The following is a 17,500-nucleotide window of genomic DNA, read 5'->3' as shown; positions in this document are numbered from 1 at the left end:
AACATCTTTGAAAATGTCTTGTAGGGCATTGTGTATCCCCTTCCAGTAGTCTTTGATGACAGGGCAGTCCCAAAAAACGTGGAAGTGGTTTGCGTGCTGGTTACCGCACTTCCTCCAACATATAGGGGGTATTCCTGGATTTCTGAGAGGGTGTTATAAAGTATCTAATCAAGTTCTTCCAGTTATATTCCCTCCATTTCTGTGAACTGGTACATTTCCAATGAAACCTCCACATTATTGTCCATTCCTCTTCAGATTCATCCCACCTTCCTGTTCCCATTTTTGCCTAATGTATAAAGTTTTAAGATTTGACAGCATTTTGTACGCACATGAAATTATTCTCCCATTTACATCAGAGTTATACACTTTCCTAAACATTTCTATATACATTTCTCTATAACTGCCTGTATGGGGGTGGAACACGTTTTCCACGTTTTCCACGTTTTGGAACAAGATTTCCATTGAGCATTATAGTTTGGGTTGCACCAATTTATAATGGTCCTTATCTGTGTTGCCAGGAAATAATCTCTAAGAGAGGGCAGACTCCATCCCCCTTTTTCTTTTGTCAGTTGTAGAGTTTTAAGACAGACCCTTGGTCTTTTGCTTTGCCATATATATCTTGACAGCATTTTTTCCCATTTGTTGAATTGGCTTTGATTGATCTCAATTGGTAGGGTCTGAAAAAGGTACAATAATCGAGGTAATATACTCATTTTAATAGATTTGATTCTTGAAGAAAGGCTTAGGTTCCATCTTGCTATATCTTCCTTGATTTTTTTCTATGGGTATGTTAATCCCCAAATACCTGATGGATTTTGTTTGTTTAACCTTGTATCCTGACAATTTACCATATTGTTCAAATTATTCCATCAATTTAGGTAAAGTGTTTGTGGGCTGCCCCAAAAAACACAAAATATCATCCGCATAACAGGCTAATTTATACTCTCTCTTTAATAGAAATTTCCCTTATATCTTTGTTTTGTCTAATATGTTGAGCCAATGGTTCTACATATAGCGCGAAAAGTAAAGGTGACCATGCACAGCCTGTCTGGTGCCTCTTTCTAGGGTAAAACTATTAGATAAATATCCGTTGACTTTAATTCTGGCTGTAGGATTGTTATACAGTGCCTGTATAGTTTTTATAATTGTATCATGAAGGCCGAACCTGTGTAACACTCTGTAAAGAAAAACCCAATTAACTGAATCAAATGCTTTTTCAGCGTCAACACTAATCACTATTGCCTCAGTCTTATTTTTTTGTATGTAATCTATGATGTGTAACGTCTTTCTTATATTGTCTTGCATTTGGCGTTGCTGTATAAAACCTGTCTGGTCATTATGGATCAATGTCGGTAGGAACTCCTCTAATCGTCTAGCCATAATCGAGGTAAATAATCTGTAATCCACGTTAAGAACAGATATTGGTCGATATGAACCACAATCCGTCTCATCCTTGCCTTCTTTTGGTACAGCCGATATGATCGCCTCCTTACAGCTGGGTGGCGTTTGCGCCTTTTTTAAAGCCCAGTACTGGGCTTTCAGTGTTGGAAGTATAATAGGTGTTAATTCCTCTTTAAATTCCTTATACCATTCGGCTGTATAACCGTCTGATCCTGGCGATTTATTTGATTTAAGTCTACTAATCGCATTTTTAAATTCCCCTTGTGTTATATCAGCAGTCATTATTTCATTTTGTTCTTCATTTAATGTGGGTAAATCTAAAGAATTTAGAAAATTGTCCATTCAGGCTATATTTCCTCCTGGGACATTAGAGTATAAGGTTTTGTAAAACACCTCAAAAGCTTCCTGAATTTCACTTAATTTATTTTGCATTAATTCTATGAATTGTATTTTCTGCTATTTTTTTCTTCAATTTACAGGCCAATATCTTCATATATTTAGAACCACTTTCATAGTATCTCAGTTTCAAGAACATTAGATTTTTTTTAATTGCTTGTGTAGCTAAATCATTGATTTCAGTCCTATTTTTTTTGATATCCTCCAATATCTTTTGCTCAGAATGTAATTTATGTTTTCTTTCTAGTTCCTTCAATTTGTTTTACAATTCTTCATTTTTTTTATTCCTCATTTTCTTCTTGTATGATGAAAAAGTTATAATTCTCCCTCTTAATACAGCCTTTAAGGCATGCCAAAGAATGGGAGGTGTGACCTCATCATTGTCATTAGATTCTAAGTAGAGGCTTATTTATCTCTTAATTTGTTCCTTAAATTTAGAATCATTGAGCAGACTTGAATTCAATTTCCATTTGGTATTCTTTGGTTGCAGGTTTAAGTCAACATATGAGTAGATAGGTGTATGGTCACTTAGATCTATCGTCCCAATTACATCCTTATCTTTTCCAAATGTTATAAAATAATCTATTCTTGAATACGAGGAGTGTGGGGCAGAGTAGTGTGTATAATCTCTCCTGTTAGGGAAAAGGTTTCTCCATATGTCGATTAGACCCACCTCCTCAAAAAGTGCATTTACTTTTCTATGTAGGGACTTTTTTCCAAGGTTTTTTTTACTTGAGCTATCCAACCGGGGTTGTAGGTGTAGGTTTAAATCTGCCCCACGGACCAGAAGTCCTACTGTTTCTGTTGCCATAATATTAGTGATTTTTTTAAAGAAGCCAACATCACTTCCAGGGGGCGCATATATATTTAATAAAGTTATTGGCCGCCCATCTATATTCCCTCTTACTAAAATAAATCTACCCTCTTTATCCCCCATTTCAAATACCTTTTCAAAATTCAGCCTGTTTGAAATATGGATAGCAACTCCTCTTCTATGCCCTGATTTATATGAGGAGAAAAACGAGTTTCCTGAAGGTATACTATGTGGGCTTGTTCTTTTTAGATAGAATTTTACTACGCTTAATTGGATTCAAAAGCCCATTAATATTATATGAGATGAATTATATGATTATTATATTATATGAGATTAGATGAGATTTCACTTTGCAACTAGACATATGTATTCATCTGTCTATGTAACATTAATATCCACAAAACAAAACTTAGCAGATCTACTCCCTGAACAACCAGAACATAGAAACACATATGAACAAAACAATAAAACAAGTGTGGTTCCAAGGTTGGGGTCTCTTGTAAGTGACCCTGAGCTAAGCTGAAAATAAAGCCTAGCTGTGGGGGAAGGCCTCTTCCACCTGTAGGCTGAGGGCCCCCACTGCAGCATCTGTCCATTGCCCAAAAAGAGTATCTGTGTCACTCCCATGTATATATTCTCATTCAAATAGGGAAAAAATAATGGATGTGAGAATAATAATGAAAAAGGAAAGGGAAAGTCACATCTTGATCCCTGCATTTTTAGTAAATTAAACCCGGCACTGTTTTAACTCAAGAGATTGTTCAGCTCACCACCTTACTCATACCTTATAGCTCTTCTCCTGTGGGGGACGAGTCTCCTGAAGGCACGCAGTTCCTCCCTGATGTTCCGCTCTCGCTCCTCTCCCGTCCCGCTCCGCCTCGCTCCCACCGCGTCCCAGGCAGAGCGGGACAGCTGTTCAAACAAAACTCTCCCTAGGTGTGGTGACGGTGACGGGCAGTCCTCTGTCTTTCACGTCCTTGGTTGCCTCCATCGCTGTCTGGTATAGCCTCGTCTCGTCTTCGTAAAACACTCGTAGTTTAGCAGGGAGCGGGGTCTGGAAGCGGATATTCCTCTGCTTTAACACGCGCTTTGCCTCGGAGTAATCTTTACACTTTTGTAGAATAGCTGGGGGGTAATCTAGATCAAAATAAGTCTCCCGTTCAAAAACACCTTTTTCCCCCCATGCCTTGCGCAAAACCTCCTCTTTAGTTGTGTAGCGGAGAAACCTGATTATTATTGACCGCGGCTTGTCCTCTCTGTCTCCGGACGGTCTCGGGGAGAGCGCCCGGTGCGCTCTGTCAATGCCTAGCTCCGTGGTGGGGGGGACCTCCAAAACTTCCCGTAGTAACTTCTGTACGAACTCCACCATAGAAGGCCCCTCCGCTCCCTCGGGAACATTATATACCCTTAGGTTTTCCCGTCGGGATCTTCCCTCTTGGTCAAGCAGTTTATTCTCCCGCTGATTCATCACCTTTATCATCTTGCTCAGCACCTGTTCGACATTTTGAACACGGTCCTCCACATTTTCAATTCGCGTCTCTGCCGCCGCTAGCTTAGCATTGACATTGGTGAGCTCAGCCTTGATATCGTTTAGCTGTTGTTTCGTGTCTTTACGAAAGCCCTGTATCTCCTCTAAGACCTGTGTTAAGCTAGCCACGTGTGGCTCGGCGTTGGCTTCCTCGTCGTGTACCTGTGCAGGAGAGCTGTTCGGGGTTTCTTCCTCGTTATTGGACTCCGTAGCAGTATTTTTCTTTTGTCCATTCTTATTTCCCATCCTCGGCCCGTTATTCAGATCTTGTGTAGTCGAATAATTTGTTATTTGGCAATTTAACGAGGCGAAATTAACGTTTTGTCGGGGAGAAGTTAGTTTAGGCTGCCATTCGGTGTGGTGATGTCACCGGAACCGTATTTGTGTGTTTTAAAGTGTAATTGTGTGTGTGTGTGTGTGTGTGTGTGTGTGTGTGTGTGTGTGTGTGTGTGTGTGTGTGTGTGTGTGTGTGGAAGTGTATTTGTGTGTTTTAAAGTGTAATTGTGTGTGTGTGTGTGTGTGTGTGTGTGTGTGTGTGTGTGTGTGTGTGTGTGTGTGTGTGTGTGTGGAAGTGTATTTGTGTGTTTTAAAGTGTAATTGTGTGTGTGTGTGTGTGTGTGTGTGTGTGTGTGTGTGTGTGTGTGTGCGCGCGCGCGCGCGCGCGTGCGTGCGTGTGTGTGTGTGTTTAAGTGTAATTGTGTGAGTGGGTGTGTTTAAATGTAGCCATCTTTGTCAAACCAAACAACAAAGCAACCTTGAGCAACCATTTCCTCTCAGAGCCCAGTGATGCACATCACCAACCAGAACACACACACACACACACACACACACACACACACAGGCAGCACAGGGGAGGGAGAGAGGGAGAGAGGGAGAGGGGGGAGGAGAGGAGAAGATAGCAGGAGAGGAGAAGATGGGAGGAGAGGAGAGGAGAGCTAGGACAGGGGAGGGGAGAGGAGAAGATAGGAGGAGATAGGAGGAGAGGAGAAGAGGTAAGGAGAAGGGGAGAAGAGAGATGAGAAGAGGAAGGGCAGAGCATTTAAGAAAGATAAAACAGAACAGAAGAGGAGAAAAGAGGACAGGACAGGAGAGGAGAGGCGCAAACAACAAGATAAAACAAGGAAACAAGCCATTGATCATAACAACGGCTGGCTCACATTGATTCGGCCAAAGTTGGTGATGTTGTTTGTAGTGGAGGAAATATGAACTGAACCACAGCGGCAGAGCGGAGACACGAAGATTTAACAGGGACAGAAAAAACATAATTATAGCATTTCTCAGCCATCACGCTTATTTAGTTGTCAAAGTCTTTTGTGCGTTTGACTGTCAGATGGTGTGCGGTACAACACACCACTTCCTAAGATACATCCCACTCACAGAGTACCTGGCCTTCTTGGAGGCACCGGCTGCTCACTGCTAACCACCTCTCATCACTGTAGCAGGTGAGGATGAGGCCGCGATAAACACGCCTCAGACCAAAGTACGCACTGTTGAGACATGGCTGTGATTCAGTGCTTTGACCATCTCTGTGTGAACCACTGAACATGCAGGAGAGTCATTCAATAATCACTGCAACTGTCTGAGGGCAGTCTTTCTGGGAACTAGCTCATGTGACCTGGTGATACCCGTGTGACCTGGTGATTACCCATGTGACCTGGTGGTACCCATGTGACCTGGGCCTTTGTGCAAAGGAAAGGTAGCATGGGCAGCATTAAGGAAGTTGACTATTGGGAGTCAAACCATCAACCAAACAATATACACCATATGTCCACCTTCCCCGTTATGCCGTACGATCTCTGAATGAGTTGGAGACAGGGCAGCCTGTTCTTGGACGTTTCCTTTACTCCCCAAAACATTTGGAGTTCACAGAAGGATGCATTCAGTCAGATGGGTATTGGAAGAGATTTACTATGTTCTATGGTTTCTAAAAGGCACTTTGCTGAAGAATAGAAGAACAGAAGAATTTACCTTCAGGACCACGTCATGTGTCTCTAGAAGGGTGTGTGTGCGTATGTGTGTGTGTGTGTGTGTGTGTGTGTGTGTGTGTGTGTGTGTGTGTGTGTGTGTGTGTGTGTGTGTGTGTGTGTGTGTGTTTAAGAAGTGTGTGTGTGTGTGTGTGTGTGTGTTATAAGAAGTGTGTGTGTGTGTGTGTGTGTGTGTGTGTGTGTGTGTGTGTGTGTGTGTGTGTGTGTGTGTGTGTGTTATAAGAAGTGTGTGTGTGTGTGTGTGTGTTATAAGAAGTGTGTCTGTGTGTGTGTTTGTGTGTTATAACAAGTGTTTGTGTGTGTGCGTGTGTGTGCGTGTGTGTGCGTGTACGTGTGTGAGAGTCCAATCCTGCTCGTCCCGATGAGAGCCTGATGCTCCTCCGTGCTTCCCTCGCCTGTGGTCAGAATAGAATGACCGCCATCGCTTTGGGGCGAGAACACACTCGCTAAACTGCTTGTAATCATCAGGTTTGAAATGGAAAGCCCTGCTGGTGGTGCTCAGTAATGACATCACAGATGGGAGGTCTCTTTGTGTTGTGCTGTGGTCGCCCAGCGCCAGGCAGATTGTTCCAGAACATGCAGAGAACATGGAAGATTCAATAGACTCACAGCCTTGTGGAGACACTCTGGGCACGCACCGTCTCATTGGCTCGGTGCTTTAACCAAGGCTGTGCGCCCGGGGGTAGAATTAGCATATTTCATATAACAAACCAAGTCTGTTTGTTGTGTACCTTGGCCTTGTTTTGAATTGTTGATTACATCGCTAAGTATTTCCTAGTTTGCACTGTGTGAACCCTGAGACACTCAATCAATGAACTGCAATTATTGACTATTGATGAAAACAGAGACATGGAAAGATTAATGTGAACATGAAGATGGATCTGAAACATGAACAAAGCCCAATTTTGTATAAAGATTCAACAGAGGAGTATTGTGTGCAACGCAGTGCTTGTGTGGTCATTCAGAGTTCTAGGAGCTGGGGCAGACCAGTTGTTTTAGGAGCACTAATGCCCTGGATGTCTAAGGAGATGAACGAGGAAGAGAAACCTTCAGTCGGGAGGAAAGATGCTGTCAACTTTCATTTTTCTGTCAGCACACATATATGCCCCGGGTTATGGAAATGGAAAACACACACGCAACATAGGATAGCAAAGGGGCCTTTGTTGATAGTGTGTTTGTGTGTGTGTGTACGTTTGTGTGTGCACATGCGTCAGAGGATCTCACCAGTCTGAATAATGCATGGTCTGCATGTTTGTGAATGCGCGGGCAGCTGCTTCTCAGGGGATAGAGGGAGAGCGAGCGGGAGAGAGAGAGAGAGAGAGAGAGAGAAAGAAAGAGAAAGAGAAGAGAGAGAGAGAGAGAGAGAGAGAGAGAGAGAGAGAGAGAGAGAGAGAGAGAGAGAGACAGAGACAGAGACAGAGACAGAGAGAGAGAGAGAGAGAGAGAGAGAGACAAAGAGAGAGAGTTTCTGGGGAAAAACTAGGAAGATGAAGAGGAGTGTGTTGAGAATAATGGTGTTAGTTTGTTAACTACTGACTGGCATTAATGAACATGCTCCCAGTGTGGGGGGGTGGAGTCAGAGCTCCGCTGTTCCCCTGGGCTCTGAACAGAGGAACAGTTGAGCTGAACACGTGAACAACATGTGACCAACATGTGAACATCATGTGACCAACATGTGACGAAGGCGGGAGAGAGAGCGGGTTGGCTGGTAACCACAAGGTTCCTAGTTCGATCCCTGGCTCCTCCTAGCTTGAGTGTCGACGTGTCCCTGAGCAAGGCATCTAACCCTAACTGCTCCCGATGAGCTGGCTGTCGCCTTGCATGGTTGATTCCGCCGTTGGTGTGTGAATGTGTGCATGAATGGGTGAATGTCAGGCAATATTGTAAAGCTCTTTGGATGAAAATGCAGTCAATTTACCATTTGCATGCATAGGGTCCCTTTGAACCTCATCCAATAGGGGGAGAGCATTGACAACGGACATCTATAAAGGTGTTGACTACTAGCTTGTTACTCAGACAAAGCTTTATTCCATAACCAATACGAGCACACACGTTTTAAGAAGTGGAAATCAAAGCCAAAAGAAACAACTCATATCGTGCCACACAGTTTCTACGCTTTACAGTTGTGCGCCTTTACAGATTTGCGTGCGTTGATGTGCGTTGAGAAAGCAACACACATGAATAATAAACGGAACGGCAACAACGTGATGGTTTGAAACTCAGAGCGTGGGGCTGTAGTTGGAGTCGTCTCGTTGTTAATGACCAACTGCCCTTTTTAAAAGCGGAGGAAGAATAAAGAGAGCTCATTATTCAGATCTCCAACGCAATCAAACAACTCATTATGAGTCACTAGGACCTGGATCACAGAGGAAGACCCCCCTCTGTGATACAGGACCTGAGTCACACTGGGACCCCCCTCTGTGGAGGGAGACCCCTCTCTGTGGTACAGGACCTGAGTCACACTGGGACCCCCCTCTGTGGAGGGAGACCCCTCTCTGTGGAGGGAGACCCCCCGCTGTGGAGGGAGACCCCTCTCTGTGGAGGGAGACCCCCCTCTGTGGTACAGGACCTGAGTCACACTGGGACCCCCCTCTGTGGAGGGAGACCCCTCTCTGTGGAGGGAGACCCCCCGCTGTGGAGGGAGACCCCTCTCTGTGGAGGGAGACCCCCCTCTGTGGTACAGGACTTGAGTCACACTGGGACCCCCCTCTGTGGAGGGAGACCCCTCTCTGTGATACAGGACCTGAGTCACACTTGGAGACCCCCCTCTGCCACAAGCAGGCTCGCACTCCCCTCACAAATGCACACTTGCACGCACACTAATGGACACATTAGTTCGAAGTGAACTCATGACCATAACCACTCAACTGAACCATAACCAGGTCCCACGCAGTGACCTCTGACATAACCAGGTCCGACGCAGTGACCTCTGACATAACCAGGTCCCACGCAGTGACCTCTGACATAACCAGGTCCGACGCAGTGACCTCTGACATAACCAGGTCCGACGCAGTGACCTCTGACATAACCAGGTCCCACGCAGTGACCTCTGACATAACCAGGTCCCACGCAGTGACCTCTGACATAACCAGGTCCCACGCAGTGACCTCTGACATAACCAGGTCCCACGCAGTGACCTCTGACATAACCAGGTCCCACGCAGTGACCTCTGACATAACCAGGTCACGTAGAGTGTGCTGGCAGCAGAACTCCTCTGCAGGTGCAGACTAGGGCTGGGCGATTAATCTAATTTTGATCGCGATTTCGATTTCAGAGTGAAACGATCACCAAACTAATATAATCAAGTTGAAACGATTAAAAAAAATATATATTTTACAGCTGGATTCATATCTGGACTTTATTTTCTATTTGACCATTCTGTGTATATTTTTAAGGGGAAATTTCGAAGTTCTCATTTACAAAGTGTTTTTTTTTGGAGAGAAATTCTGAATAAATGCATCATGTTTTCAAACTCAAAAATAATCGTTTGAATAATCGAGATTTCAATATTGACCAAAATAATCGTGATTATGATTTTTTTCCATGATCAAGCGGCCCTGATGCAGACCAGCTCAAGGTGTCCACGGGTCTGTTATAAACGGAGACCCCTCCGTGCATCCTGGTGTTTTGGTTTTTATTGCGGCTCGATGTCGATCGGCGCGGTGATGCCGCGGCCCACTGCCTCGTGACGGGAAACAACGATGAGTCACAGGCCAGGTCAGCCCGCTCTCGCCCATCTCTTCACTTTCTCTTTTATTATCCCACCAGGACAAAAGAGGGAACGCAGAGGGATGATGGAGGAGGACGGGGAGACTGAAACGGGGCTAATGAAAAAAGAAACGAGAGGGAGAGAGAGAGAGGGAGAAGGAGTGAGAGAGAGAGAGGGAGGGTGGAGAGAGAGAGAGTTTAAGAAGAGTTGAGTCTTTGATGCTGATGGGGAGAGGAAACAGCAGTTGCCATGGTAACCCCACCCTGCCTTCAATGAGTCAATGAGTTAGTGAGATGAAGAGAGGAGAAGGGGAGACACAGAGAGGGAGAGAGGGAGAATAAATTGAGGCATGGAAGAAAAGGGAGCTTTTCGGGGGGGGGGGTGGGGGGGGCATTCAGTTCAGTCGGGTGAGACGAAGTCAAAGAGCAGAAACCCCGACATGAGAGAGAGCGGGCTTCTGAGAGGTGCGTCAACACTGAGCACGGGCGACGGCCCCTCTGTCGCCCGCTCTCACTGACACAAAGAGGCAGGAGCAAGGCAGCGCTTCACCTAGAAACACAGCAACACAGCCACAGAGCGGCGGCCCCAGAGCGGCGGCCCCAGAGTGGGGGCCCCAGAGAGGCGGCCCCAGAGCGGGGGCCCCAGAGCGGCGGCCCCAGAGCGGGGGCCCCAGAGCGGGGGCCCCAGAGCGGGGGCCCCAGAGCGGCAGCGTGCCGTGGGACGGAACTCCACGGTGAGGCCCCACAGAGAGGCCAGAGAGGCCTGGCCCCACAGAGAGGCCAGAGTACTACTACAGTAGTACTACAGTACTAACACTAAGTAGGCTAGTGAAGCGGATCCCACTTAGAGCCTCGCGGGGAGGCCATTGGTCCAGACCGATGGCGTCACCTCACAAAGATGGAGGCCTGTTCCGCATACAGTCGCTTTGGATAAAAGCGTCTGCTGAATGCCCTAAATGTAAAACAGAGCAGCAGACCGGGATTGGGGCAGGAATGCCGGAAGAGGCCGTGGCGGACGATGTATAGACGCCCTGGGTTGTGGACTTGTATCCTGGGTTGTTGAACATGTGGTCGGACTAGAACAACCTCGATGTGTGGAGGAATCCGATCCTGACGGCACCAGATATACTGCTGGACAACAACGGGTTAGAAGGGGGAAGTGAGGAAGAGAAAATGGAAATAATAGCAATAGCTTGCCAGAAACATGGAGGACGGAAATCCATCGTAAAGCCGACAGTGTATCGCTCCCTCTCATCTCTGTCTCCCTCACACACACGCGCTCCATAATCCCACCTCTCTCCTCGCCAAATGTCTCTTCCTGACTCTGGCATTGTCTGTCTCCATTCCTCACACAGCCTCAGTCACACCTCTCTTTCTCTCACTCCTCTCTTTGCTAACTCCCTCTCTCTCACACATCTAACACTCCCTCTTTCTCCAGCAATATTGCCAACGCTGAAGCCATAACACACACATGGGCCCGTTGGCATGAGCCTCTCAGTTAACTCTGAAGATCCTCCCCTAAGACCTCACCACTGAAACATGTGCTCTAGATCCACATCAACATATAAATGTACACACACACACACACACACACACACACACACACACGTTTAAGCAAACCATCGACCAATTCAACTGTGTTTGAGTGTGTTATTAAGGGGGACACTTTAACACTAGCTGTGATTCTGAGCCATTTAAATGTGGCTGAAATCCCTCAAGAGATCTCACTAGTGGTAGTGCCAACCAAGATGTATGATGGGTAGATCAAACTTCCAGTAAGTACAGCCCACTGGGTAGACTGGTATGAGGATCTACCTACCACCCATCACTACAGGCTCCATTTTGAAACAGTAAAGAATAGGGGGTCCATTTAAGATTTATTGTGAAATATCCAATAACACACTTCATAAAACCCCAAACTCCAATTACATAAAGTTCACTGGGCTGTTGTGCTTTCATCTCACCCCCTTCGTTAGCAACCTGTCTGACTGGGCTGTGCCGCTACGCTAGCTTAGTTTAGCTCTCTGCTTTCCATTAAGAATCAATAGACCCAGGTTCCCCAGGCTGGCTACGGTATGCGGCTAACGCTGGCAGAAAATAGGCCCTTCACAATCGCTCTCATGCACTGTGAGGGTCTGTCAATGGCAGCTCCACGCACGGTGAAAAGGTAGCTGGTAAAATTAAAATGAGGTTCCACCTTTTGCTGTGGGAGAGATGGAGTCCCAATGGCCCATTACTATGCATGTAATGTTTTAAGAAGAATGTTATATTTACAACTCGATAACTAGTTATATATTACATTGAATATTTCACCTTTGCATCTCTGGTCAGAGTTTTCTATGGTTTCATGTGAAACACGGAAATGTTTGGAATCAAATCAGAACACTCAATCGAACATAAACCACATATTATGGGATGGATACTAATGATAAGAATCATTAGTTGCCAATGTAGTAGAAATGATTGTTCATCACACAGAGATGAACAATCATTGATATTTTTCAAAATACTACAACTGATTCTCACACACACACACACACCCACACTGGCCACACACACACACACACACACCCACACTGGCCACACACACACACACACACACACACACACACACACACACACACACACACACACACACACACACACACACACACACACACACACACACACACACACACACACACGTCGGACTGTACTAACCAACTGCTACATGTCACCCTCCTGAGAAGCCAACTTCTCTGGAGAAGTTGAACTCCTCGTGTCGAAGAGAGAGAAAGAGAGACCGAGAGCACGGTATAAAAGTAAAGCTACTCTAACACTCTTCAACAGCTCCACGGAGCTGGCTCGCTCTCCTCTCTCCCCACCTCCATTATTTAGAGACACTCCAGAAGATCTCAGGGCCTTCAGAGTGCCTTAGTGTGTCCGCATTCCTCCAAGGCAGTGTGTTCGCCCGCCTTGCCACCCAGAATAGAGCGGTATTATTAGGAGGAAACGCGGCGTACGTACGAGTGTTCTGGACGACCGGGGCAGAACATAATGGACCTCAAGGAAGAAGAGTAAGGAGGCAAAACAGAGCACTGATCTGCGGTGGTTTGGATAAAGAGTGTCTTCGAGGACCAGCGGGGGTAGACAGACGTTACAGAGGTGAAAGGAAAGGATCATTTAGGCGTAGGAAGGAAGTGAGGCAGGCAACAGTGGAATCCGGTCCACCTTGATGTAATCCTGCCACTCTATAAGTAATAAGTCATAAGTTCTCTATTGGGTCCAGTCAGTGTACACACCTGTAGGCTGTTGTACTGTGCATCTAACAGGGGTTCACCCAGTAGTTGTCATTTTGTGACTTCCAAATCAATTCAACAATTTTTTCTTTCTGATGATTATCATTCTTGGTTCACGCACAACAACTATAAATTAGGTTTGACAACTGCTATGCAGTCATCACTTTGCTGTCATCCCCGTAACACTATCACCAGTGCTATGCTAGTATGACAGCTACGCTAGTACCATCATTGAGCCTTCATCACAGCCAGGCTATCACCATCCTTTCTGCCTGCGGGTTCTCTGTGCAGAGAACCGACTTTATCTAATATAAAATATTAGATAAGGTAATTCATCTGTTGATTGTCTTTAATGATCATCACACAAGTAGGAAGCGATTAGCAAACTCTGAGTAGCAAAGTAGCAAGATGTGCATATATATATATATATTTTTGAAAACCCTGCATTGAAATGCACATTAAAAAAATTGTTGCATCGAGATGCATCAATAATCGTTTTAGGATCGAATCGTTGACCTCTGAATCGGAATCAAATCTAACCGTGAGGTGCCAAGAGATTCCCACCCCTGAACCATCACTGAGCCTTCATCACGGCTAGGCTATCATCGCTGCTACGGCCTCACCGCGGCTAAGATATCCCCAGTGCTAGGCTAGCCTTACACAGCACGGCAGCATTATTATGCTATCACCACTACTGAGCTTTAACCACTCCTGTGTGCCCTCAGCGGTCCACAGCCCTCCTCCGTGTGTCCGAGCGCCGCCCTCTTCCATCTGAGTCGATGCCTCTGAACCAGGCGGCCGATCCCTCCGTGAGCTACCTCTATCTCCCCCCATTACCGAGCTCTGCTCCAGAAATTGCTTTTCTTTTACCTGCCATCTCAAGCCGTCTGAGATAAGAGCTCTCTTCCCTCTCCCTCTTCCCCTCTCAGTCTCTTCTCCCTCTCTCTCCCCCTCCCTCCCCCTCCCCCAGCTCTCCTCGCCCTCGCTCTCTCCCCCCCTCTCTCTCTCTCTATCCATCTCTCCCCCCTCTTTCTCTCTTCCCCCCTCTCCCACTCTTTCTCTCTCTCTCCCCTTCTTTCTCTCCCCATCTCTCTCTCTCTCTCCCCCGCTCTCTCTGCCCCGTTCTGAACCTCTTTGTCGTGTGTCTCTCCAGGCCCTCTTGCCTCCTGACTCCCAGCAGTGTCGCTCTCCTCCACTCGTCATTCATCTCCATCCCAGGAGCTCCGTTCAAAAGTACTCTACTGGCCTGTCTCTCCTCCTCGTCTCGCTTCAATCTCGACGAGGTCACTTCCACTCCACGGCGCGCAGACACACACGCGAGCACACACACGCAAGCACACACACGCAAGCACACACACGCAAGCACACACACGCAAGCACACGCACGGATTCGCTTGGATTCACACAATGGCTGAACTAAATACATCAGTTAACTCTCCACAACCTCTCTCTCGCTCTCTCTCTCAGCTTTTCATTTATTCCGGTGGTTATCAACAATTTTGTCTCAATCTGTCCCTCTCTCTCTCTATCTCTCTCGTTCCCTGTCTCTTGGTATCTCTCTCTCTCTCTCTCTCTCTCTTTCTCGTCATCTCTCTCTATTCGTCTCTCTCTCTCTTTCTCTCCCTCTCTATCTCTTTCTCGTTATCTCTCTCTATTCGTCTCTTTCTTTATCTCTCTCTATCTCTTTCTCATCTCTCTATCTCTTTCTCGTCATCTCTCTCTATTCGTCTCTCTCTCATCTCCCTCTCTCTCTCTTCATCTCCAGTCACTTTGTGTCTCTATCTTGGCAGCCATGTTTTTCCTGCTCAGTCTTTATAGTTTTCTCCTCCCCGGCACTTTTTCTTGGCAGCTGCTCCGTGTTCCGTTATCTGAGGATACGACTCACACCGTCGCAAACAAAACGCTCGTATTGTTTGTAGTGCGTAAAAAACAACAGGGAAAAGGTGTCTCTTGTCGTGTCTTTTCGGTGTGAAAAAATGGAACAGTGATTTAATGAAACCCTATCGCTGCGACGAGACCAGAGGAAAATGAGCCTCCACCGAGGATTCAGGGCAGAGCTAGCGGTTAGCAGCTAGCAGTTAGCGGCCAGCGCTTAGCGGCTAGTGGGTAGCGGCCAGCAGTTAGCGGCTAGAAGTTAGAAAACAGACAGCTGGGCCTAATGGTAATGTTAGTCTGATGTGGCAATAATGTCACCAACACGCACACGCACACACACACACACACACACACACACACACACACACACACAAATGCATACATGGCAATAAACACACACACACAAACCCAATAACACAAACACCCATACACCAACACACGCGCTCACGCACGCACACGTTGCACTTAATTAGCCCGGGCTTGCTGACTCAGGGAAACCAGCCTGGGTTCATGGAACTGGGATGCTTTCACATCACAGCCTGCAGGCCCCAGTGTGCAGGGCGCCCCGTTGCCAGGGGAAACCCAGGTCATCATGCCCAACGAACATCCACCCCCGTCCGTACCCACCTCCCAGGGGCTGGGTGTGAACGACCAGCGACCACACCACCTGCCAAACACACTACCAAAGGACCTCACCTGGAATCAGGCGTGTGTGTGTGTGTGTTCGACGTGTGTGTGTGCGTGATATAGTTTCCCCATCTAGAGACAGGCGTATAGTCACTCAGAGTCAGTAGTCACTGCCTGATTACTCTGCTGTTTAAAGATTTATTTTATTTCCTACAGGTTGGTATTTTTGAGATGAGTATTAAAAAGCTTCAGCTGTTGGTTCCCCCTGCAGACATACGGAGAGCTACCCATTAGCAGGCGCTAATAGTGAATAAATCGGCAGTGAGGGATCGTTTTCAATTAACACATGAAAGAAGAGTGTCAAATATGCTAATATTTGAAGCAGAAAACGTTAACAGCTCAAAAACACGGGCCCTTCAGGGCCTGTAGCTGTGGACCGCCTCACTATTCAAATATGAGTTTAAGATGTTTGTTCTGATAATATACAGATTCTCCACAGCTGGGTCAAACTGTTTCCCGCGACAGTAGTAAGACCCTCAGGGAGGGGATGGTGTGGGAGAAGTGGCCAGTAAAGAGCAGGATTGTCTTGGGTGCAGAGTAAGGACCTGTTTCCACTATACTATACTGGCCTGGCTGGACTCTGATTGGCCTGGCTGGACTCTGATTGGCCTGGCTGGACTCTGATTGGCCTGGCCTCCCAGTGCAGCTGGGAGGAACGCTACCTGCTTCAAGGTGTGTCATCAACTGATGACGCTTGTCTTGAGTCATAACACAACAATACACACTTACTGTAGCCTATTTAGTTGTATATTAGCCTACTGTAAAACGTGATGTATTCAATTAAGACACGTTTCAGAGACGGAGCACTCACAATGGAATCTGTGATTGTGAGTTCTGTTTGACGTTATACTTATTTTTTGCTTCCTAATCAGAGAAGCTCATTGTGACAATTTATTTGTGAGTTTTGTTTAAATGTTGGACAATGTTTCACACTAATTACCACATGATGTTAAAAAAAGGATTACAAATATAAGCAATGTAATAATGTGAAATATGTTCCGATATCCAGTCTTTAGACCCAGACTAGTCTGAAAAAAGCCTAGCATTTTAACCTGATATTCAGTTTTACAAGCAAATATCATCAAACTAAAACCCCTGCGGAGAGCTCCTGTCTAAACTTCCATTACCCTTTTAAATTAGACTTCTATAGTTATCGGAACAAATGAATAATAATGAATCAAGCTGTGGAGAACTCCTGCCATGCTCTGTGCATGACGAAGTCTTACACAAGAACACTTATTGTATTTTTATGGGTCTATATTCCTTTTTCCAAAGGCCGAAATTGCGAATGGAAAAAGGCCATTAGGCTGTGGCCATTACAAACCAGCACCTTAATGGGAGTCACCCAACACTCATTCATGTATTCAACCTTCATGTATTCAGCGGTGAGGACAGCACCCTATTAACCCTGCTTCATGTGTTCATTTTTCATGTATATGGAGTTGAGGACAGCATGCTAAAACTCCTCCTTCATGTATTCATCCTTCATGTATTCATCCTTCATGTATTCAGAGGACACTCCATAGTATCAGGGACGGAGCCGTCCAATACTCAAGTGTCTTATGTTAACGGCTCAGAGGACGTTGTGAGGACCAGCCAATGGGTGCAGACCATCCCTCCAGCGGAGGAGGGGGAGGGAGGAGTCAGAGAGGGTGAGGGACGGGGTCAGAGGGTGAGGGACGGGGTCAGAGAGGGTGAGGGACGGGGGCAGCGAGGGTGAGGGGCGGGGTCAGCGAGGGTGAGGGGCGGGGTTAGAGGGGGTGAGGGGCGGGGTCAGAGAGGGTGAGGGACGGGGTCAGCGAGGGAGGGCGGGTTACTCACAGGGAAC

At 46.4% G+C, this 17,500-nt stretch overlaps 1 protein-coding gene across 1 annotated transcript in view; it reads right to left on the bottom strand.

The window, feature by feature from the left end:
* The window catches only part of magi2a (membrane associated guanylate kinase, WW and PDZ domain containing 2a), a 148,426-nt gene that overhangs the window by 90,941 nt on the left and 39,985 nt on the right, over window positions 1-17,500 (bottom strand). The window contains 1 exon segment of the mRNA XM_084483315.1: window positions 17,494-17,500. This exon segment is cut by the window's right edge and continues 110 nt beyond it. Within this exon segment, the coding sequence (XP_084339441.1) occupies window positions 17,494-17,500 (7 nt within the window).

The sequence above is a fragment of the Micromesistius poutassou genome (assembly GCF_964030765.1).
Source record: "Micromesistius poutassou genome assembly, chromosome: 18".
Lineage (NCBI taxonomy): Eukaryota > Metazoa > Chordata > Actinopteri > Gadiformes > Gadidae > Micromesistius > Micromesistius poutassou.
Note: the sequence above shows the minus strand (reverse complement) of the source record. Positions and strands in the feature narration are given on the sequence as shown.